Source organism: Canis lupus, chromosome 30, assembly GCF_048164855.1.
Source record: "Canis lupus baileyi chromosome 30, mCanLup2.hap1, whole genome shotgun sequence".
In the NCBI taxonomy this organism is placed as follows: domain Eukaryota; kingdom Metazoa; phylum Chordata; class Mammalia; order Carnivora; family Canidae; genus Canis; species Canis lupus.
Genome location: NC_132867.1, coordinates 40,325,934 through 40,347,612, shown reverse-complemented (window position 1 = coordinate 40,347,612; position 21,679 = coordinate 40,325,934). Strand labels below are relative to the sequence as shown.

Genomic DNA, 21,679 nt, shown 5'->3' with positions numbered 1-21,679 from the left:
ACAATGCCAAGGGCATCATCCTGGCACCCCCAGGACGTCCCAGCTGAGCACGCCCTCTCTCTGGATGTACTGTGGGCAAGAAAGGAACAGGTACTGCGGCCAGGGGCAGCAGACGAAAGAAAAAAGCAAACCCTCTGAGCAAAGCAGAGAAGCAGCAGCTTCTAGAGAAGAGTCCTCTGGAGATGGGGTCCCCAGCTATGCAGGTCTGGGGACCCTGGCTCCCAGCTCTCGCCTCCAACAGGAGCAGAGGAGGAGGGATGTAGGGGACAGGTGCACGGAGTGAGGCTGTTCCCTCGGCCATCCAGCTGTTCCTAACCTGGGTCCCCCTAAGTCTTCCCAGTCTGCAAACCACCCCACCTGCAGGGCCCCCCCAAGCCAGTCTTCACCAAGGGAGGGAGCCTGTTCATCAGGCCCCCCCACTGCTGGCACCACAGCCCTGCCCCACTGGGAGGGCCCGCTGTGTCCTCCCGTCCGTCCCTGGGCGCCCTGCAACAGCTGTGGTTTACTCTCTGTGAGGCCATGGCCTGGTGGAACCGAGTCGCGGGCGTCACGTTCACACAGGACCCAGGCCTCGGCTCAGGGTGGCTGATTGATAGCTCGTCTGCAGAGCGGGCTAAGGGACTGGCCTCGTCAGGCCGATTCCACGACGGGTAACCCCACCTGACGCAGAGGTTGATCTCGCCCGGCCGCGGGGAGGGAGGCGAGGCCCTGGGAGCAGCCTGCACAGCTCCCTGCCACCCTCGCCAGCCACCCCTGCCCTCCGAGCCCCCTCCGCACAGCCGCTGAGGAAGGGCCGCAGATGGAAGATCGGTCCCCCCAAGGCCACCCGGGACCCCCAGATTCCCACTGCTGGTCTCATGCTGTATCACCCCGGGCTGGTGGGGGAGCTGTGCATCTAGAATTCTCTACATGTCAGAAAGCTCTGAACCAGCTGTCTGAGTGAGGGCTGCAGGGTTTCTTCAAGCACCCGAGACGCCTGCAGTGTCATCACCCCAGGTGCGTCCTCAGACAAGGCAGGTGGCCTCCCCTCAGACAACTGGGGACCGATCCCCCTCAGCTTTGCTGGGGCAGGTTGCACCGGCAGGAGTCACTGCTGTGACGGCTCTCCCCCCATGTTTGTGCCCTCTCGGCGGGGAGCGTGAGGTGCCCAAGAGCTGGGTGACTGGAGCAGCAGAGGGCAGAAATGAGGCGGGGCCACAGGACTGGGGGGCGCACAGCAGTGCAGACCCAGCGAGCAACCCCCCCCCAGCACGCCCTCCCAGAGGACTCACCGGTGGGGGTAAGTGTCTGTGTCCATGACCTTCTGCGGGGCGGGGGAAGAGCTCTGAAGGATAAAAGGGAGACAGAGCACCCCCGAATCCAATGCTTGGGGCCTTAAGGAAAGAGCATTTGCTGCAAACACTCTTAGTGGAGACGTCTGAGGTCCCCACGATGCTGCTGGGTGTGAGGTGAGGGGCCCAGTGTCATTTTGTAGCACAAACGTGAAAACCCCAAATGCTTTGGGTCTCAGCTCTCAGCCAGGCCCAGAAGCCCAGGGATGAGCCTCCAATGGCGTCAACAGCAAAGGCAGAGGGCACAGAGCAAGGTCAAGAGCCAGTAAGGGACGTTGGGGACACGGGAGAGGTGCAAGGGGCACAGCCCACCTGGGCCGCCCCCTCCCCTGTTGGATCAGTGAAGGCCACTTGTGGACAGAGAGGGACTCGTGCGCGGGGCCGCCTGTTCCCACAGGGCCCCAGCCTCTCCGCTCGCACCCTCGGGGGTGCTTCTCACGACCGTCCATCAAGCGGACACGGGAGCGGGTGGCTCACAGCTGCCCAGGGACTTGCTCCGGGCCATGGGGCGAGGTGGGGCGAGCACTGAGCAGCAGGTGCAGCCCCTCCCAAGGCACGGCCTCCCTCCCGAATGCAGGTGCGCCCACACGGCTGTTCTTCCCGCAGGTCACCCCAACCTCAGGTGTGTCAACTTCCGAAAACCAGCCAGGCCGCGATGCCGGCAGAGCTCGCCAGACCACGCTCACCTCCCACCCTCCGGCACCTCGCTCCCACTTTTTAGCCACTTCCAATCGAGCTTCTCGGGGAGGCCTTTGGGAAGTTCTGGGGAGCAAGCTCCCACTTCTGACCTGGTGGCAACATCTCATCTCCCCTCTTACAAAAGATAAAAAGGGCCAGTCTTTGAGAATTCTCATCTGGTGGGGTAGGGGCGTGTGTGCGGTTCGTGCGCGGGCGTGCATATCCGTGTATGCCTGTGTGCGTGTTGTGCGTGGACACGCATGTGCACATGTGTATGTGCACGCGTGGGCATGCTTGTGTGTGCGTGTGTACACTGAAGCAGAGAAGTATTCAGCCGAGGGGCCTGTCTTCCTTTGAGGGGGCTGTTAAATCCCGGCTCAGTCACAGGGGCCTAGTCCTGGAAGCCGGGGGGCCGGGGTGCGGTCCTGCCCCCGCCACTGCCCGACTGCCCAGCACCGATGAAGTGAGAGTGTTGACAACCTGGCCTTGCAGAGGCTTCCTGTTCCCGGCTCTCTGATTCTATTAAAGCGGGTGGTGGTGGGGGAAGGGGAGTTCCACTTCCCTGGGATGGAGATGGGGATGGCGAGGGTGCGGGTGGCTTGCCGGCCAGTCCGTCAGCTGGCAGAGGCACTCCGGAGACCTCCGGAGAGACCCCCCCCTTCTGCCCACGCCTCCTGGCCGACTGGCTGGGGGGCCCTGCCCCGGGGGGGGGGGTTGTGGGTGGGGGGTGGTCCTTGAGAAGAGCAAGGTGAGAGGTGGCAGCTGCAGGGCTTCCCTGAAACGTCCAGCTGAAGTTTGGGAGTGATTCCTCACTTGGCTTCCCCCCACCCCCGGGGTTGGGGGGGCTTCAGGAGGAGCTAAAGATCCCCCCTCCAAGCCAGCTCTCTTATTGTTCCTCTCTGCCAATCAGAAGCAGGGGCCCAGGGCTCTGGACTCAGGCCAGGGGCTTAGAAAGGGAGGCGCCGGGAACAAAGGGGGTCTGCTCTGGACAGTGGAGCCGGTTAGGGCCGCTGGACACTGGGAGGGCTTCGGGGCTCTGGGGAAGGGCAGAGGGACCACAGGGTTGGTCCAGCCTGGCACCCGGCCTCTCCCTGGGCCCAGGGGCAGGGCCAGCCTCAAGGAGCCCCTCTGCTGTCAGAGCTGTCCATCTGCGGGTCCGGATGGGGGCCAGGAGCGGCCCCTGGTCCCTGCAAGCCCCGCCCCCCCGCACCTGCTCCCCGCCACTGCCTGGGGTGGGGTTGGGGGGGTCGCGGGTCCTGGGTCACCCTCCCGCCCCAGTCGCCACCCCTGCACCCGGACTGTGTCCCGTAGGGCAGCCCAGGGGCTCGGCCGCTCTGGGGTCTTTGGGAGGGACAGGGCGCGCTTCCTGCACCAGCCCCTGAACCTACAAACTCAGTGCGATGAGACCCGGAGGGGGGTGCACAGCAGCCCCGCAGCGCCCGCCCCCAGCCCAAGTTCTCGGAGGCTGCAGCCCGGACTCCGACCCTGGGACCCCAGCGCTGCCCCAGGGAGGGGGTCCCCGCAGGGGAGGGGTGAGCACGGGGAGGGGGCTACCTTCTGAATGCGCCCATCAATGTCCAAGTAGATGGCCTTGGGCCGGTAGCTGGAGGAGCCGGATCCCATCTTGCGCCCAGCGGTGGCACTGGGACTTTTGACTGTACTTTCTCGACGCCAGCCGCCGCGGGGAGGGCGGGAGTGGGAGGGAGGAGGGGGCGGCGGCGGGAGGACGGCGGGGACCAGCCAACCAGGGCGCCGCCACCGCCACCGGTGCGGGTCGGCTGCCGCCTCGGGCCGTGTCTAGGCTCTGCTCCGCCTCCGGCCCGGCCTCCCTCCTCCTCCCTCTGCCTGCCTCCCCCCTCCTCCTTCCCTCATTTCCCTCCGCCCCCTCCTGCCCTCCTCCTCCTTCTCCTCCTCCTCCCCCTTCCTCCCCATCCCTCCTCCCCTTCCCTTCTCTCCTCCCCTTCCCTTCCCTCCTCCCCTTCCCTTCCCTCCTCCCCTTTCCCTTCCCTTCCCTCCTCCCCCTTCCCTCCCTTCTCATATTAAGGCACACCCCCTCTTCTTCCGTTTGACTCCGGCTGCCTTGGGGACAGGGCCAAGCGGGAAGATTCTCTCCAGGTGACCTCTGGACAGGTGCCCATAGTGAGTGACCCCTCTGGCTGCAGTGCTGGCCACCTCCCGTGTGCCAGAAATTCCCAGAGCGACCCCCTCTGGCTGCAGCCTGGTCACCTCCCCTATTCCAGAAATTCCCAGAGCGACCCCCTCTGGCTGCAGCCTGGTCACCTCCCCTATTCCAGAAATTCCCAGAGCGACCCCCTCTGGCTGCAGGCTGGGCAGCTCCCCACATGGACAGTTGCCCTTAGCGATTCCTTCGCCCCAGGTGGCTAATCAAGCACTTTAGGGACCTGGGGCCCTGAGCCGCGGTGGTCATTACTGTCATCCTGGCACCGCTTAGCATCAGGCAACTCCCGAGGCTCAGCCTCTCCCTGCTGTGATTGCCACCCTCCTGTAACTCGCCTAGGAAATGGGAAAAGTTGCTTCTCATTCATGCGCATCCTTCTCCTAAGTTCTCTGTACATTCTTGGGAGTGACAGCCTCTTCCAGCTGCACCCAGAGCTGAAATGGCAATTTTATTTCTGTCCTTAATGGAGCCAGAGAGAGGATTACCCAGCCACCGGCTCTTGCTCGATTCAGCGCTGCTCTGCCCACCGCCACCCCCGCCCCCGCCCGCCACCTCCCTAATTGCTACGGGGAGCGTGGGAAAGGCAGGAGGGATTTCAGGCAGTTAGTGACCTGGGATTTCAGGCAGTTAGTGACCTGGAGATCACACTGGGGGCTTCCTCGTGGCTCCCAAGTCTCTGAGAGCTCCCAGTGGGAACCAGTGGGGGGAGGGCTGGTGAGTGCGGAACGGCTCCAAGTGCCTGTTGCTTTTGGAAGCGGGTGTCAAAGCAGCCAGAGAATGCACTTATTGTTCCATTCTATGTGGATTCCAAGCCACTGCCTTCCATCTGTTGAATGTCTGGGTTTTGCTTATTGAGAGAGCGCCTGGTGCCCGCGGGCTCCTGCCTCCCTCGGGGCCTGCTCCAGCCGCGCCGACCCGGCCCGCGGTCATTGCCTTTCCCTTGTCTGGCCCTCCGGCCTCCACCCGGAACACGAGCCCTCAGAGTCCTCCCGGCCACCTGGAGCACTGGCCAGGATGGAGCCCTGGGGGCGGCGGGGCTCGTGCCCTTTAAGGAAGCATTCTTCCCCAGCCTTTGGACAGTCTCGCAGGTGTCACTTCGTGTCCCTTGCTGGCTGTCAAAGAATGATGATGGCTTTGGCCTTGCCTCCAGCCCAGTGAAGGGACTGCATCGGAGCCCGGGCACCATGAGACTTGCTTTAGAAGTGGCTAGAAGGGAGAGATCGGGGCCGCGAGAGACCTTTGAGCTGGGGGTACCCTTGCTTGGGTGGTTAGAGTTGGCCACCTGACTCATGGTCGGGATAACGTGTCCCCAGAAAATTGGAGCGAGCGCGATTATTATAGTTCAGTTTTGTCGTTGAACGCTCGGATGTTATTTGGGCTAATCCAGTGATGGACCTGTGGGCCGGTGTGCTGCCTGGCGTGGAGACCTCACTGCCCAGCAGATGGCTCGTTAGCCCGATGCTTATTTATTCCCCATGTGTCCCAGTCACCTGACCCGACCCTCTCCAGTCATCTCCTTCTGGCGCCCTGGAAGGACGGGTGTCCGAATGCCGTGTGCGGCTCTGAGGAGCGTGCACATCTCCGTCCGGCATCCCGTGGGGCGCCGGGGCCTCCTGGCTGCCTGGTTCTATAGCCAGAATAATGATCTCTCTCGTCAGCGTGTGAGGAGCTAGGATGCCGCCGCGGGTCCGGTTCAGAGAGACTTAGCTGTCGCCCCCGAGAGGAGTCCTTGCCTTTGCCTCATGCCCGCGTGGGGCACTGGTTCCAGCGCACATCAGCACCGCTGTGCGTCCGCGCCTCCCCTGGTGCTGGCGTTCGGAAGGGAATACACTAAAATCTCGGGCTGGAGGAGCTGGCGTTTCACTGCGAGACACACAAGGTGGGACAAATAAATGGAGCATGTCGCGTGTTGGATCGTCATGAGTGCAAAGGAGAAAAGTCACTTGGGGAAGGAGATTCCAAATGTGGCACGTGGGGGCTTGACATATTAAAGAGTGAGCCAGGCACAGTGCGCAGGAGTCGGGGAGCCAGGAGCCCAGGAGGAAAGAACCTTCTAGCAAAGGGTGAAGAACCTTCATGCATGGGCCGGGGGTGGAGGTGGGGTGCCCGATGCAGCTGGCAGGGGGAGGGGAGGGAACAGGGGAGCTGCAATGGGGAGCGAGTGGCAGGCCCCCGTGTGGACCATGCAAGTGACCCGATGCCACTCTTCTGGATGCCAGCCTCATGGTATGTGGAGGAGGAGGCATGTGGCCTACTCGCCTGCTGGTGTTTTGACAGGATCATCCCGCTGCTGGGTGGCAGGGCTGCAGCAGGGAGAGCTGCAAAGACACTGCTGCTGTCGCTTTTGCAAACAACACTGGCGGTCGTGGACCACAGCGGTGAGAAGTGGCTGGATTCCGCACCCGGTTTGGAGGTTGCTCACATCTTTCATTTCTGCTCATCGCTTGGGTTGACGTCATTTCGACCTGTTTGCTCTCCTTCCCTTTTATATCGTGTGGTCCTGCCTGAACTCCTGCTCCCTCATCCTGGACGGCCCCTGGGGTAGGTAAGGTCCGAGGAGCCAGCGCTCCCCTGTATGTCCTGAATCAGCCCAGGTGTCTCCTGGGGTCCTCGACCTGCATTCCTGGCCACCAGGCGTGCAGCCGGTGTAAGTTCCAAGAATCAAGACAAAACCCGAGAAAACCACCTGCCTCTGCCTGCTGGGCTGGGGGCTGGGGGCAGGATGGGGAGCCTGGGTGGAGCGGGAGGCCCAACTTGGAGTTCACGTAGTCCCAGGGGGAGTCACAGGGAAGGAAGCCTCCGATTGTCTTGGATGTTCCGAGTGCGAGCTCCTGCCTAAACCTCACAGGGAAGGGGAAGTGGTGAGGGAGCGCCCGGAGATGCAAAGCCACCGGGCTCCTGAGGACCAGAACCGAGTCCAGCCTCTGTCTCTGGCCCCGCGTGGACTCTGTGCTTTCTTCCGGTGCCGAATGCACAGGTGCGTTCTGTATGCAGAGCTTACTCGCTAACCGCCGCAAAGACCGCACCAAGGGAGAATTTCAAAGTAAGGCTTCAGAGCCAAAATGAAGAGCAGAGGGACCAAGCTGAGACACGGTGGGAGGGGCTGGCCCTGGTCCCCGGGTCCCACACAGGCTCTTCATCTCTGGCTTGAGGACGCGAAGCCACGTGAGGAGGAAGAGCAGGTCTCCCGTGTCTCTGCAGGGAGGATGCAGAGATTAGCAGGGAAGTTCAGGGAAAAGTCCAGAGGACGACGTGTGTCCGGGGTGGCTTGGCCAGGCGGAGCATCCTCCCTTGCGGCCAGCAGCGCCCAGCACCTGCTCCCAGCACCTGCTGCTGGTCTGCCCCGAGGGCATCCCCCTGCCTGTTCTTTTCCTTGGGCCTACCTGGTGTTTTTAATAATTGCTCTGGGAAGGATCCAGTGGCTGCCTCTACCAATTCTTTTTCTGAACCAGGGGTGGGGTGGGGGGCACCAAATGAATGTATGGAACAAGCCAAGTGCATTGGTGCCAACTGCATATATGGCGCTGAGCAGGCTTTATGAGGGGAGATTGGGGTGTGCCGGGCTCTGGGAGCCCCGTAGGACGGGATTAAAATGAACACGCTCACTGGATCTAAGACGCTTTACACTCTGACAGTTTTATCATCCGCCTCTTGGAGGGATCAGCCTGTTTCATACATACATAAGGAACTGAAAACCCCGTAAACTGCTCTAACCCCCTGGGGAAGCCGCTTGGCAGGATGCTCCAGGATCTGCCCCGAGCTTTGGGGCGAAGGGAGGAAAAGCGTGTGCAGCAAGGGCCCGTGTTACCGGAGTTTGATTTGTACCCACGTCAGCTTGTGTCTTTTCATGGTGTTGGTAATTATAAAATTATTACTGTTTGTAAATGTTTCAAATAATGCAGTGCGAGAGGCAGGGTCCCGAACAGATCAGGACGTGGAGCCCCACCGTCTTCTGAATCCTCGGCCCGTGGCTCTCTGACTTGCACATTTTCTTTTTTCTTCTCTTGTTCCCTGCGCGGTGGTCGTTGGGATCTTCCCAGGATTTTGTGGTTCCGAGTAGTATAGGCAGGAACCTCATGGGCGTCCTTGGGGAGCCGTGCTGTTAGTCTGTAGCACTGATCCTGGGACGTCAGGCTTCAGGGTGGAGGTGTATGCACATCTAAATTTTTGATTTTGGGAACACCTGGGTGGGGTCGGCGTTTGAGTGTCTGCCTTCGGCTCAGGTCGTGACCCCGGGGTCCCGGGATCGAGTCCCGCATCGGTCTCCCCGCAGGGAGCCTGCTTCTCCCTCTGCCTGTGTCTCTGCCTCTCCCTCTGGGTCTCTCATGAATAAATAAATAAATAATCTTTTAAAAAAATCTTTAAATTTTTGACTTTGCTGAATTGCCCTCTGGATGGTTATAGCACGGTTCTGGCTGCCATCAGCAAGCGGAGAGGTCCTTTCTGCCACACTTTGAACAAAATGAGATAGCCGTGATCCTGTTTGCACTTGCCAATCGAAGAAGAAGAGAAACATCTTTTTTTCCCTTTTTTAAAACATTTATTTGAGAGAGAGAGAGAGAGAGAGAGAATGCATGCACAAGCCAAAGGGTGGGAGGAGGCAGAGGGAGAGGGAGAAAGAATCCGCATCAGAGTCCTCGCCGAGCATAGAGCCTGAAGTCGGCTTGATTCCACGACCCTGAGGTCATGGCCTGAGCCGAAACCAAGAGTCGGACACGTAACCACCTATGCCACCAGGCGCCCCAGAAACATCTTATTTTAGCTTGCATTTCTGTGTTTTCAAGTGAGATGAGACAGCTCTCCTGCTTGTGGGCCGTTTGTGCTTCTCTGGCAAATTCATATTCTTTGCCCTTGTTTTATTAAAAAATATTTTTTATTATTGATTTTTACCAGCTCTTTCTGTACCACCTATAGCAGCTCACTGACCCTCATGTATTTTCCAAATATTTCCTCCAAGTGAGTGGCTTATCTTTCAACTTTATGCATAGTGTCCTTCTGATGTGCCTTTTATGTTTGCGCATCCTCAAGCCGCTGCTCCTCTTCCCGTAGGCACTCTGGGTCTCCTGTCAGCTAAGAAAGCAAGTATCATTTGTAACACAAATTTTTTTAAAGAAAGAAAGATATGACCTACATTTCCAGAGATCGGTACTGGCTAATTAACTGTGGCACATTTGCTGAAGGGAAACATCAAACAGGAAAATTATGGTGAGTGCACGGAGGCCAAGGGAAAGGTCACGGCACCTCCAGTGACACAGAATCTGCAGAGGTGTTTACACGCTGGCTGTGCATTCCCACACGGGACCCGTCTGTGTGGCACGAGCCGCAGGCTGGAGCTGGACACCAGCACGGACAGGCCCAGCCCCTCCTGGGATGCCCGGGTGGCCCAGTGGTTGGGCATCTGCCTTGGGCTCAGGGCATGACCCCGGGGTCCTGGGATCGAGTCCCGCATCGGGGTCCCTGCATGGAGCCTGCTTCTCCCTCTGCCTGTGTCTCTGCATCTCTCTGTGTGTCTCTCATGAATAAATACATAAAATCTTAAAAAAAAAAAAAAAAAGAACCAGCCCCTGCCGCACAGAGTTCACCCACCAGGGCTGGTCCGTGAAAACCACCACAGGGTCGAACCCCATTGGAAAGGGGATATGAAATGGGTGGTAGGGTTCCAGGCATTTTCTTCTTCAAAAAAATTTAAAAAAAATTCTGTGATGTTTAAAAAAAAAAAATTCTGTGATGTTATTTTTTTGCCATAAAATTGGGAAAAGGGGAAGCAAGCAGTAAGGTGGTGTACGTTGAGCGCGGGCAAATCTGTGCCCTCCCACTTTCTTGGAAGGGGCTGGATAGGGAAGGTCGCATCTGGTTTCCAAACATGGTGCCGGGAGCCTTTGTTTGGCCCTGTGGTGTGGAGTTACGCTGCTTCCCCTGGCGGGCCTCCCTCTTCCCCTCGTCATGTACAGTGTTGGTCTCCGTGGGAAGGTGGCTGGATCCAGGACTTTTTTTTTTTTTTAAGATTTTATTTATTTATTCCTGAGAGACCAAGAGAGAGAGGCAGAGACACAGGCAGACGGAGAAGCAGGCTCCATGCAGGGAGCCCGATGCGGGACTCGATCCCAGGACCCTGAGATCATGACCTGAGCTGAAGGCAGACGCTCAACCACTGAGCCACCCGGGAGCCCCTGGATCCAGGCCTTTCTTCCTGCCTCTCCGTCCATTTAGCGACCTCCTACCAGGGATCCCGGCCGCTCTCATCTTTCCGGAGTGCACGTCCCCAGGAGCTTCCTGGTGCACAGCCTGGCGCTGTCACTTCCCTGGCTGGCCAGTCTGGGGGCCTTTCTTGCCCCCCAGGGTGGCATACCTGGCATCTTTCGCCTCCCTTGTCCTTCCCGGTCCACACCTCCAAGGAGACACCAGATACTCGCTGTCACGTCCCTGACTTTGCACCCCATTTCACCGAGAAGAACGTCCCTTCCCCTCTCCTCCCCTTGATCACCTCAGAGATCCTTTCAGGTGTCACCCACACGGTGCCGACTTCCCCGAACCCCTTGACCTCTGGAGCAACCTCTCCCCTGGGTTCCCCGAGCCCCAGCGCACCTCTGGGATCCCATGTGTGGCCCCGGACAATTTATGAGCTCTCCCCAAGCCTCAGGTTCCTCGCTGAGCAAGTGGGGGTGACCACGCCGGCCCAAAGCATCCTGGAGATGGATCGGGGGCATGGGCTGGTGCGTGAGAGGTGGGCACGTGGCGGTGGGCTCGTGCGCTGTAACAGCCGCCATCTCCTCCACTAAATCGTGGCCTTGGGGGTGCCGACCGGGTCGTGGGGGTCTTCCCGACACAGGCTGGCCCTCCACCTGGAGCTGGACGGACCGTCACCGTCCACCCAGGAATGTCTTCTGCGACTCGGCTGCCAACCTTCCTTCGGTACGTGGCCCTGCTGGATCTGTGACCTCACCTCCGTCGGCATTAAAACAGTCCTGGGAGCCCCTCGGGCCGCGGCGGTGTTTCCTCGTGCTGACCCCGAAGGCTCTTCCTCCCTCCCACGGAGCCGGAGCCAGCTGACCCGCCAGCCCTCGTGTCTGTCGTCATCTCACCGCCCGGTCACCCGGGGGCCTTGGGCAAGGAGAGGAGGTGGCCGCCCGCGACGCCAGCCCAGGGGACGGGCTCCTTTCTGTCTGGGCCCCGGAGCAGGTTCTGGGAGGGCGAGGTGGGCATCCGAGCCTGTCCTCAGCATCCCCGGCCCCCAGGGCTCCCACGCTGACTGTGCGGGGCAGCTGCAGGATTTTAAGCCGGGGTCCAGGCTGATCCGAGGACCCGAATGACCCCCCCGCCGCCCCGGCCCACGCTGGCTCCGTGGAGAGTCCGCCCTTGTGAGAGGAGCCCACTCCACTCACGTCCGATGATGTCATTTCCAGAAACAGCACACGAAGGCCTCGCTGTTATGCGGACCTGTCCTTGATTATTCGCCCCCCGCGCGTAGCTATAGATCCAGCACTCCGGCTGGATAGTTGTTAAGGAGGAGTGTTGTGTCCTATTATTTCGGGTGGATTCCTCGACACCTCAGAATATGTGACAAACACACCCAATGTCAGTTGGAGGGTCAGGTCCGGTGCGTGTTTTACTGCAAGAGACTTCCGTGAACTCCAAGCTCGACTGCGGCCATGGCCTCTGCTGCACTAATCGCCCAGGTGCCCGCCTGTACGTGGAGCAGGGAGTTCCCTGTCCTGTGTCCCCAGAGCCACCCTGTCCCTCCCGCATCACCCGAACCAGGCGTTTACGAGGCTCAAAAGGAGGGGCCTCTGACTCGTCCCAGCAGGTGGAGGATGTGGTTCCTTCCACCCCGATTCTCCTTGGCTTCCCCCGGAGCCCCCTCCCTCAGAAAGGTCCTCTGGTCTGTGACTGTCCAACCCGTAACTGGGTGAGGTCACGGCTGCCCGATGGGACACCTTTCTCCCATCCCGAAATGCCTCCCCCTGCCCTGTTCTCTCCCTTCCTTTTGATTTGCTCCCACAAACTCCATCTCACCTGTGGGTTTCCCTGGCAGGCTCCTTCTTTCCCTCCCCTGGCTGCTGGGGAAAGGCTCCAGCCCTGCGTCCAGGAGCGCGAGCCCGCTGCCTGCTGGGTCCGGCCTGTTCTCACCACCGCCCTGACACCCTTAAATGAAGGAGAACATCTTTCTTGATCAGTGTGGACCAGAGGAGGCTGGAGATTTTCAAAGAAGCTTCTTCCAAGAAATCAGGTGAAGTGGGAGGTAGAAGGAATCAAAGGATTTACCAACGTTTGGAAAAAATGAGTTTTTGGTGGCCTGTCTCTGAGGGCCAACTGTGAAGCAGGTGAATTGGCAGGACCTACCAGGCCTTCCACCTTCTGGGTCCGGCCCGAATATGGACCACAGCAAACAAAACTCACCAAGCACGGGTCAGGGTGAAGCCCGGGGCCAGGAGCAGGGAGCTGGGGGCCTGGAGCAGGTCTGGGGCTGCCTCTGCTCTGTGATGAGCTCGTGGGCATATAAAAGAGGAGGGTATGTGAGAAGAGCACATACTCCGTTTCCCTCAGCCTGCACATGTGCACAATATAAGTACCCTCTTGGGGGAGGCTTGCAGAAAGCTCTCTCGGTAAATAGGCCAGGCCGAGTTCTACCAACCTGGGACTTATGTTCTGGCGGGGAGACAGACCAGCAGCACCCTGGTGGGACTTATATTCTGCTGGGGAGATAGACAATACAAAAAATACCATACCATATAATGGATTGTATAGACGTACAACGCCAGGGCAGAGATAAGAGCTGTAAAGTAAAAAAATAAAAATAAAAAAGAAACAGAGAAAGAAGATAGAGAATTCCTCAGACTACTATTGTAGATATTATTGTGGTCAAGGAAGTTATCATGGAAGAGGTGACACCTGAGCAGAGACGTGGTTGCAAGTGACACGGGTGCAAGGAGGCCGAGCTGCCCAGTGCAGTGTCCAGGCCAGTGGGGTCCTGGGGACTGGCCAGCTGGGGCCAGAACCCAGGTCCTCCTCGCTGGGCAGCACTGGGTATATTGCTTACCTTTCCTCAGCCTCAGTTTACCACTTTTTACAAGGGACTCATGTGTCCCCTGCAAGACGAGCGGGTATAGGTGTGGAAAGCACTCAGCCATGCACAGCGTGGCCCCGCCCACGCCTTTCTTGTCCCTCGTACCGCGGCTTGCTAGTGTAGGAGGAGAATTTGAACGGCGGTGGGACAGCTCTGCAGGGCGAGCTTTCTGGTGTGACGGGCACGGGGTCACTGTTGCCATGGCAGTTGTGACTTCTGCCCCGGGAGCGGAGGCCTGAGGATTGCAGAAGGGCCCTCCTTAAGGGCCGGCTGAACACTACAGGAAATTTCTGCTCCCCCTTTAGGGTGGTAGGTCCCCGATGTTTTCCTTTTGGAGATGATCCCGAGCAATGCCCGGCTGCTGGGAGGGGAGGGGCGCGCCCCCACCACTTGCTTCCATATTTATTTTATTTTGATGTTTTACATTTTAAAAAATTTAAATGCAATTTGCCAACATATATAGTCTAACCCCCAGTGCTCATCCCATCACGTGTCCTCCTCAGTGCCCGTCACCCAGTCACCCCGTCCCCCTGCCCACCTCCCCTTCCCCAACCCTTTGCTTGTTTCCCAGAGTTAGGAGTTGCTCATAGTTTGTCTCCATCTCTGATTTTCCCCACTCAGTTTCCTCCTTTCCCTTATAACCTCTTTCACTATTTCTCATATTCCCCTTATGAGTGACACCGTATGACGATTGTCCTCCGACGGACTTATGTCACGCAGCATCGTACCCTCCAGCTCCATCCACGTGAAGCAGGTGGTGGGTGTTCGTCTCTTCTGCTTCCGTCTTTAGTGCCAGTGACCTGGGCCGACCCGGCTTCCCATCTCCGCCGCGCCTTCCCCCTTCCAGGAAAGGAGCCTGTTGGGGGCCACAGCCGCCAGAGCCCCGCTGGGAAGCCCGTGTGCACGCAGTCACCCTTTCCCAAGGCTACCTCCCTGGGCCCCGGCTGTCCGCGCTTCCGTGACACCTGACAGGAGCCGCTTGTCGCTGGGGTTACAGGGCACACCTGGGGTGTCGTGCTTGCTTACGCTTGGCCTTCCTTGGAGCGCAGGGCTGGGTGGATGGGGTAACCCACCCCCAGATGCTGGCGCTGTCATCTGAGGGTCAGCCGGTCCTCGGCCGCCTGCTAAGCGAGGTGGAGGCGACGCTGTCCGGGCCCCGCCGACAGGAAGGCTTGGTGCTTCGGAAGAAAATCAGTTGGAGCCTTTCACCGGTGAGCTGCTCCGTACAAATTTCGATTTCTTGCTGATGCAAGACATGGCTCTCCAGACTCCTCCCCGGTCTAAAGCACAGGACTTAACGGAGGGTAGAACGTCACATCGAGGCCACAGAGTGCGGCTTTTCCAACCAGGGCACATGGGGACACTGGCATGTGCAGGGCCAGGCTCTCTCGGCTCAAGGGGACGTGAGCAAGGACCACAGATGCGCTGACTCATACGTGGAGTCTGGGGCTTGATGCAGTTAGACCCGAGGTCTCAGTCGGCGCGTCTGGCCGGCTCCCCTGCCCTCCCGATGGGCCCTTCCCCCGTGACCCGGGCCAGGGCTGGCTGGTGGCCCAGAGCTCACGTCCCGCCCGCCGTGACCCGAGTGCAAGGTAACTCCCTCGGGACCGGGTGAGATGCCGGCCTCAGGGGCCACCCGGGGCCCAGCATGAGTCACTGCTGCGGGGACTGGGTGCTCTGACCCAGGCGTCCGGGTCACCGCCGGGCGGTACGAGCCATGACTCACAAGCTTAATATGCTCATTACAGTTTAGAAAATAAAGTTCTATGGCAGAAGTCTTTGAGGCTTCTGGAAAAATTGCAAAGGTAGTACACAGAGTCCTCGTCCACCCCGCTCCAGGTCCCCGGCACGAGCAGCCGGCCTTCCTTCGCGGGGCACGCGGGGCACGTCCCTGAGCCAGCATCGATCCAGCAGCCTTGACACAGGTCCAAGGCTGGGTCAGACGGTTTTGTTTTCACTTTGTTTTCCTAATATCCTTGATCTGTTCCGGGATCCCGCCCAGGAAGCCACATGAAATGCAGTCATCACGTCTCCCGAGCCTCCTCCTTGGCTGCGACAGCTCCTCAGAAATCTCTGGGTCCTGGTGACCTTGACAGCTTAGGGGGCGCCGGCCCCGGCTGCCTGGTAGCTACTGGCTGGCTGCTTGGCCCCTCCCTCGAGCTCCCGGGGTGGGGGGCAGGTTTGGGGAGGGGGCCTCGGGGGTGAGGAGCCACTCTGTGTCACGTCCAGGGCGCACACTGCCAACATGGCCAGGCACCGTCACCCTTGAGCTCGATCCTCCGGCTGGGGTGTGTTGTCGGGTCTCCTCCCTGTGGGGTCACCCCATTCCCCCGCCCCCCAGCATCTCCTTTGGGAGGAGGGAGGGTGAGGTGTGCTCCCCATCCACTTACATAGGTTATTCTGAATTCTTCTGCCTGGGGAATTTGTCCCTCCTCCCCCCGTGTCCTTTCATTCAGCTATTTCTGTTTATCCGGGTGGCGGGGCGGGGGGGGGGGGGGCTCTGGGAGGCCTGCGGAGTTCCCTGGTTATAATCCAGCGCTGCTGGTGTGTCTTCTGCTCACCTTGATTCTGGTCACTGGGAGCCTTTCAGTGGGCTCCGGGGCCCTCGGACGTCCTCCTCGGTCTGTCTTCCTCCCTCATTCTCTTTCTTTTTCTTTCTTTCTTTCTTTCTTTCTTTCTTTCTTTCTTTCTTTCTTTCTTTCTTTCTTTCTTTCTTTCTTTCTTTTTTCTTTCTTTCTTTCTTTCTTTCTTTCTTTCTTTCTTTCTCTCTCTCTTTCTCTCTCTTTCTTTCTTTTTCTTTTCTCTTTCTTTCTTTCTCTTTCTTTCTTTCTTTCTTTCTTTCTTTCTTTCTTTCTTTCTTTCTTTCTTTCTTTCTTTCTTTTCCCTCTTCTTTCCCCTTCCTTCCTTTTCTTCTTCTTTCTTTCTTTCCTCTTTTTTCTCCTTCCTTCCTTCCTTCCTTCCTTCCTTCCTTCCTTCCTTCCTTCCTTCCTTTCTCTTTTTCTTCTCTTTCTTTCTCTTTCTTCTCTTTCTCTGCCTCTCACTTCTTTACTTTCTGGCACCACAAGAAGCTCAGCTCATCTTGGGTACGTCCTGCCCTCGTCCTAGAGCAGCCATATCCCCAGGAGCCCTGGTGCCTTGGACTGGAGAACTGTGTCCGAGACCAATATCTGGAGCTGGGTGTGCTCATTGCTTCTGGGCTGCCTCAACTCACAAAACTGGAAAATATATGTGTATATTCTGATCCATGTGTACACACCAATTCACAACCTTTGTATTTGTATCAGATCGGATGGAATCATATTGGCATCTTCAACTCTAATCTGTTACCACACTAATAATCTTTCTGGCCCCTCCTCTTGCCCATGCATGGCCCCCCTCCACCTCCTGTGGTGGGAAAGCTGGCTCCCATCACCCACTATCCATTGCTTAATTGTTCAAGGCCAGTATCCATGTGTCCCGATGTTTGGAGAGCCCGTCAGGGGTGGGTGGGATCTCAGGGCCTGGCCACAGGGATGCAGAGGTGAGGAGGGGTGCACAGCAGGGGCTGCCCTGCTCTAGGACCATTGCCATAGAACATTCCAGGCCCTGCAGTGTCCAGAGTTAGCCGTCTGCTGTGGAATTCACGGGCTGTGGAGATGCTTCTCTGCTCAGCGTCTGATGGAAGGCCTGGACAGATGCCCCTCTCCTACCCTGGTGAGGGCAGACTGTGTAGCCTGTAGAAAGATGGGGATAGTAGGAAGGAAGTTCTCATGAGAACAAACCGTGGAGGGCTTGCGAGAGGACGGATGAACAGGCTGAGAAGGGCCCCATCAGACCAGCCAGGGAAGGTCTTAGCCTCAGGCAGGGTGTAAAAGGAATGAAGACTCTGCACATGCTGATCTTGAATTAAGCAGTGAGCCTCTTGACGGGAGGCCCAAGGTTGAAATAGCAACTTCAGAATAAACTGTTGAAAGGTGGCCTTCGTCTTGTCCTTCTTCCAAAGTGACCTGCCCCCTCAAAATCCCCAGACCCAGGGATCCTGGGCAGGGTCACCGGAAGCCCACCTGGTGAAGCTGCTGCTTTTATAACAGTATGTGGGGCAGGGTCTGCTCCCGGGATAGCGCTTCTGCAACAGGCGCTGGAGCCTTCCGTCGCTTTGTCCTCCCTGGACTCGCTGGGCTGTGAGCTTGGAGCAGGCTACCCTGCCGGCTGTGGTTGGCCCACTGTGTGCTGCTGCCATGGCCGGGAGGAACTCTGTCCCTGCTTTGTGGATCAGCAGAGCTTCAGTAGTTTGCTCAAAACTAGCCCGACTCTAACCATCAGGACATAGGGAAAGTCCTTATAGGCACTGACCCCCTGGTATTGGTTTTCTGTTGACACATGACCTATCACTTGCAGAGTGCCCAGCGTGAAGGGAACCATCGTCTGTGTTCCCCTACATGTCTCTGTTACGGAGCTGAAACACTGCATCGCCTTGTCATCGGTCACATGCTCCTTTCCCCATCATGAGGATGAGATGTCACTTCTCAAGTGAGCTCACAGAGCTCAGAGCTTGATAGTTCTGGGAAAGAGGCATGGACCATTAGAGGCTGCTTTCCTCGTGCATGTGCGTCTGCTGAAAGATCCTATTTGCGAGCCCATTTGGCACCCATGGGGACTGGACACAAATCTGTTTTCTGGTGCATGCTGATTAATCTCACCCCACCTACAAAACACGCACATCCTCTGCGACTGACTCCATGAAAACCTCAGGATAGTGGCTTAAGAAAACATACAATCCTTCAGTATTCTAGAAATAGCCATTTTTATTATTTTTCAAGCGAGATTGATTCTTTTTTTTTTTTTTTGATTTTTTTTTTTTAAAGATTTTATTTGTTTATTTGAGAGAGGGTCCTGGGATCGTGACCTGAGCCGAAGGGAGACACTTAACTGACTGAGCCACCCAGGTGCCCCCCGATTGATTCTTTTTAAGAGGTGCCGTTGTCAGGCACATGGATTTGATGTAGTAATGTGCACGGTAAAAATAATGTGCTGCCCATGTTCCCACAAATGCCGTTGTATTTGCCCTGTTTGACAGGTTGGCTTATAGACTGGCCATCTGCTCATTTTCCAGCTTTGAAAACAAAAATGGTGCATGGGATGCCATCTAACTAGAAAAGGCAAACATCTTTGGGGAGTTATGCAAGGCTTCTTTAGAAATGCTCCTTAACTGAATTATGGTGTTTGCAGAGTGTTATTAACATGTTACACAATAGTACATTATTACGGTATGAGTATTACAGAACAAGAAAACCATTTGCTTCAGTGGAAAGTTAGTCACTCTGTGGAATAAATATCTAGTAATTTGACAATGTAAACTTTTCCACTGGCTGATTTGATGTTCTGTAGACAGAACTTTAATGAATCATTGTTAAATCTACTTAGCTCCCTCACAGAGGCAAGGAAAAACCATCTCTAAATGTGCAAATGAAAAACAGAGAATAAAAAAAAAAAAGAAAAACAGAGAATATGCTCTAGAGCTCTCTGCCTTCTATTATTTGCTTTAACCAAGGGTGGGGGAATAGGATAAACTGCCACAACCAATTAGGGCTTCCCTGCCCACACCCACAAGGTGGGTGTGAAAATGTTCCATCTTGGACTCTTGGTCAGTGAGAGAGAGCTACTTTACATTTCTGTGGAGATGGACTATGGTGACCTAAGAGATGAGGATAATGTCATAAGCCACAAGCACCTGGTGAAGTGACAGGATAGGAGAATATACCGCAAGGGATAGAAGAATATATCTTAAACGGATAGATGGGTGGATGGATGGATGGGTGGGTGGGTGGGTAAATGGATGGGTGCATAGGTGGGTGGATAGATGGATGGGTGGGTGGGTGGATGGGTGGATGGATGGATGCTCAGATGGATGAATCATGGATCACAGATACTTGGATAGATGGATGGATCATGAATGCTTGAATAGGTGGTTGGATGAATGCTTGGATGGGTGGGTGGATGGATGGATGATGGATAGATCATGGACACTTGCACTGGCAGATGAGAGCTTGGATGAATGCATGAGTGGACGGGTAGATACTTGGTTATATCTATGAATGGGTGCATGGATGGATGGATGGATAGATGGATGGGTGGATGGGTAGATGGATGGATGACGGATGCTTGGCTAGGTGGATGCATGGGTGCACAGATGTATATCTGGATGAATTAACAAATAAAGATGTTTGGTTTGGTTTAGGCAAATGTCAGCACGTTCAATCACCAAAGTCCAGTAGGTAGGTGGACACTCAGTCATGGAGTATTTACTTTGTGACAAGCACAGTGCCAACATGAGGTTTACCTTTAGGAGGTGAGGACCAGTGTGGTTGGTAGAAGGTCAGGAAGCCATCAGAGGAGATGGCAACTGTCTAAGCCTGAGTGAAGATGGAGCCCATCTTGAGCAGGTAGGGTCCAGAGCTTTGCAGCAGGGAGAGTAACTATGGTAACAACAACTTGCAAGTCTGTAGTAAGGTGCTTGGGGCTATGTCCTCTCAGTTCACCCTCTGTCCCTTTTCTTCACCTGTCCTGGGGCTGACCCATATGGACACACCAACGGGCCCTCTTCTCTTCTGTCTTCTCATTGGGTTCAGCCAACAACGAGTCCTGGCAGGAGCTCAGAGTTGGAGGAAGAGCTCGGGGCCTTGATCTCTGTGACATTGCCCTCGTCAGGCTGTTGTCTCCTGTGACTGAAGGTCACTGCTCTGCCCACAGTGTCCTCCTATATATGACTATCTTCTTCCAGGCTTCTTGTAAATGCTCGCCCCTTCCCTATAACCCCTTTGGTGGTAACAGCTCCAGGTTACCACGTCATCTCTCAGGTGTCCCCTTGCGCCCTGCCCACACCTTTATAAATAGTTCCTTTTCCAAATACCCCCCAAATTATCCTGATTCTGGAGTTGTTTTCTGTTGAGATCTTGACTTATAAGGTAGTTAGTATGAGGGGCGCAGAAAACAGATCCTCAAATCAAAACAGATCCTCAAAACCCATTCCTAGACCCTCCCAGGGGGGTCTGGGAATGGTTGGTCATATATTCAAGGAGCCCAGGAACAATCTCCTTGCCAGGGGAGACAACACAGGTAAGCACAGGCACAACGGAACCTTGATGATTCTGATAATCACTGGTGTCCACATGACAGTGTGGAGGGGAGCACAGCAGGGAGGGCAAAGCACTGGACAGGAGCTCCTGTTGGGTGACTGTGATGAGTCACAAGAGTTTGGTCTCTTGGTTTCATCCTATCTCCCTGGGGAGACGAAAAACTTAGACTACTGGGCACACATGAGGTAAGGGCTCTGGGGGGCAAAGAGATGATGGGCAAACCCTGACACATGGGATGAACACATGTATAGACCTGAGAATTTTGAACTTCCGAGTTTCCTGAGCCTCCTATTCCCCCAGAAACAGTCCTTCTCCTTTGTCTGAGGACACCAGTCCTGTTTGAGGACACACAAAACCCTTTCAATGACTAGACTGGGCCAGGTACTCCTTGAGCTGATGCTAAGTCTGCTTGTTCCTCCCCTCACTCCGTCTCCCCAAACACCTTCATTCTCACCAAGTGTAAATGAGAGTGGAGTCAGGTCTTCCTTCTCATGCTTCAATGTGCCTGGGAATCCTCAAGGGATTCCGTTAAAACACAAATTAAACTCAGTAGGTGTGGGGAGGGGCCTAACAAGCTCCTGACGCTGCTGCTGGGCTCTGGACCATGGGTTGAGCAGCAGAGAGGCAGGCTCAACATAGTCCTGCTGGGGAGGAAGGAGGCAGTCTACCCACCGAGAGGCTTTAGGACCTTGACAAGTTGTCAGCAGGAAGATAGAGGAGCATGTGTGAGGGGATTCTGATGGTGTAAGGCCAAGTGGGGATATGATGCTCAGAAAGGCCTACCCACTGACCCAGTTGGGATGGGAATCATCTGCAGAGCCTGAGTGCCACCTCCAGAGATTCTGATGTAATTATCTGGGATAGGATTTGGGCATTAGGAGTTTTAAATATTCCTCAGAAGAGTCTAATGGGCATCCAGGGCTGGGAACCACTGGTTAAATATGATTAAATGTATTGTCTTTATCAATAGACGACTAGATTGATCCTCAGAGCCTGAACTCAGTGACGGTCTACAGAAGGTCTGGGTGAGCATGTGACTCTGCATTTCTAAGAAAAATCCTGGAGTGGCCGAAGCCAAGTGCTTACCCATTAGAGACAAGTGGACTGCACTTCCATATCCAAACAGGAAGGGTAGCCATCAGAATGTTCGGACAAGTAGCACACGCAGCAATGGCTAACTGATCATGGAGTCACTAAAAATGGAACAGGTGAACAGGTGAGCAGCCTCTCAAGAGATATGTATGTAAGGAAGAAAATTCCATCCATCTGTCTATGTATCATGTATCTATCATCTATCAACATCATTATCTGT

At 56.2% G+C, this 21,679-nt stretch overlaps 1 protein-coding gene and 1 long non-coding RNA gene across 5 annotated transcripts in view; one reads left to right on the top strand and one right to left on the bottom strand.

Moving 5' to 3' along the window:
* Positions 1–3,718, bottom strand: part of PDE9A (phosphodiesterase 9A) — an 86,931-nt gene extending 83,213 nt beyond the window's left edge. For 3 of the 4 annotated variants that reach the window (XM_072807089.1, XM_072807091.1, XM_072807088.1), the window contains exon 1: positions 3,564–3,717. In XM_072807089.1, the coding sequence (XP_072663190.1) occupies positions 3,564–3,632 (69 nt within the window). In that variant the 5' untranslated portion in view covers positions 3,633–3,717. Of the gene's footprint in view, positions 1–3,563 lie in introns of all 4 variants that reach the window. The other variant, XM_072807092.1, reaches the window with a different exon arrangement.
* A 1,027-nt stretch (positions 3,719–4,745) lies between these two features.
* LOC140621734 (uncharacterized) lies at positions 4,746–15,349 on the top strand. Its single transcript, XR_012021491.1, has 3 exons — positions 4,746–6,251; positions 6,466–11,874; positions 12,221–15,349. It is a non-coding gene; the product is annotated as an uncharacterized lncRNA (long non-coding RNA).
* Positions 15,350–21,679: the final 6,330 nt, after the last annotated feature.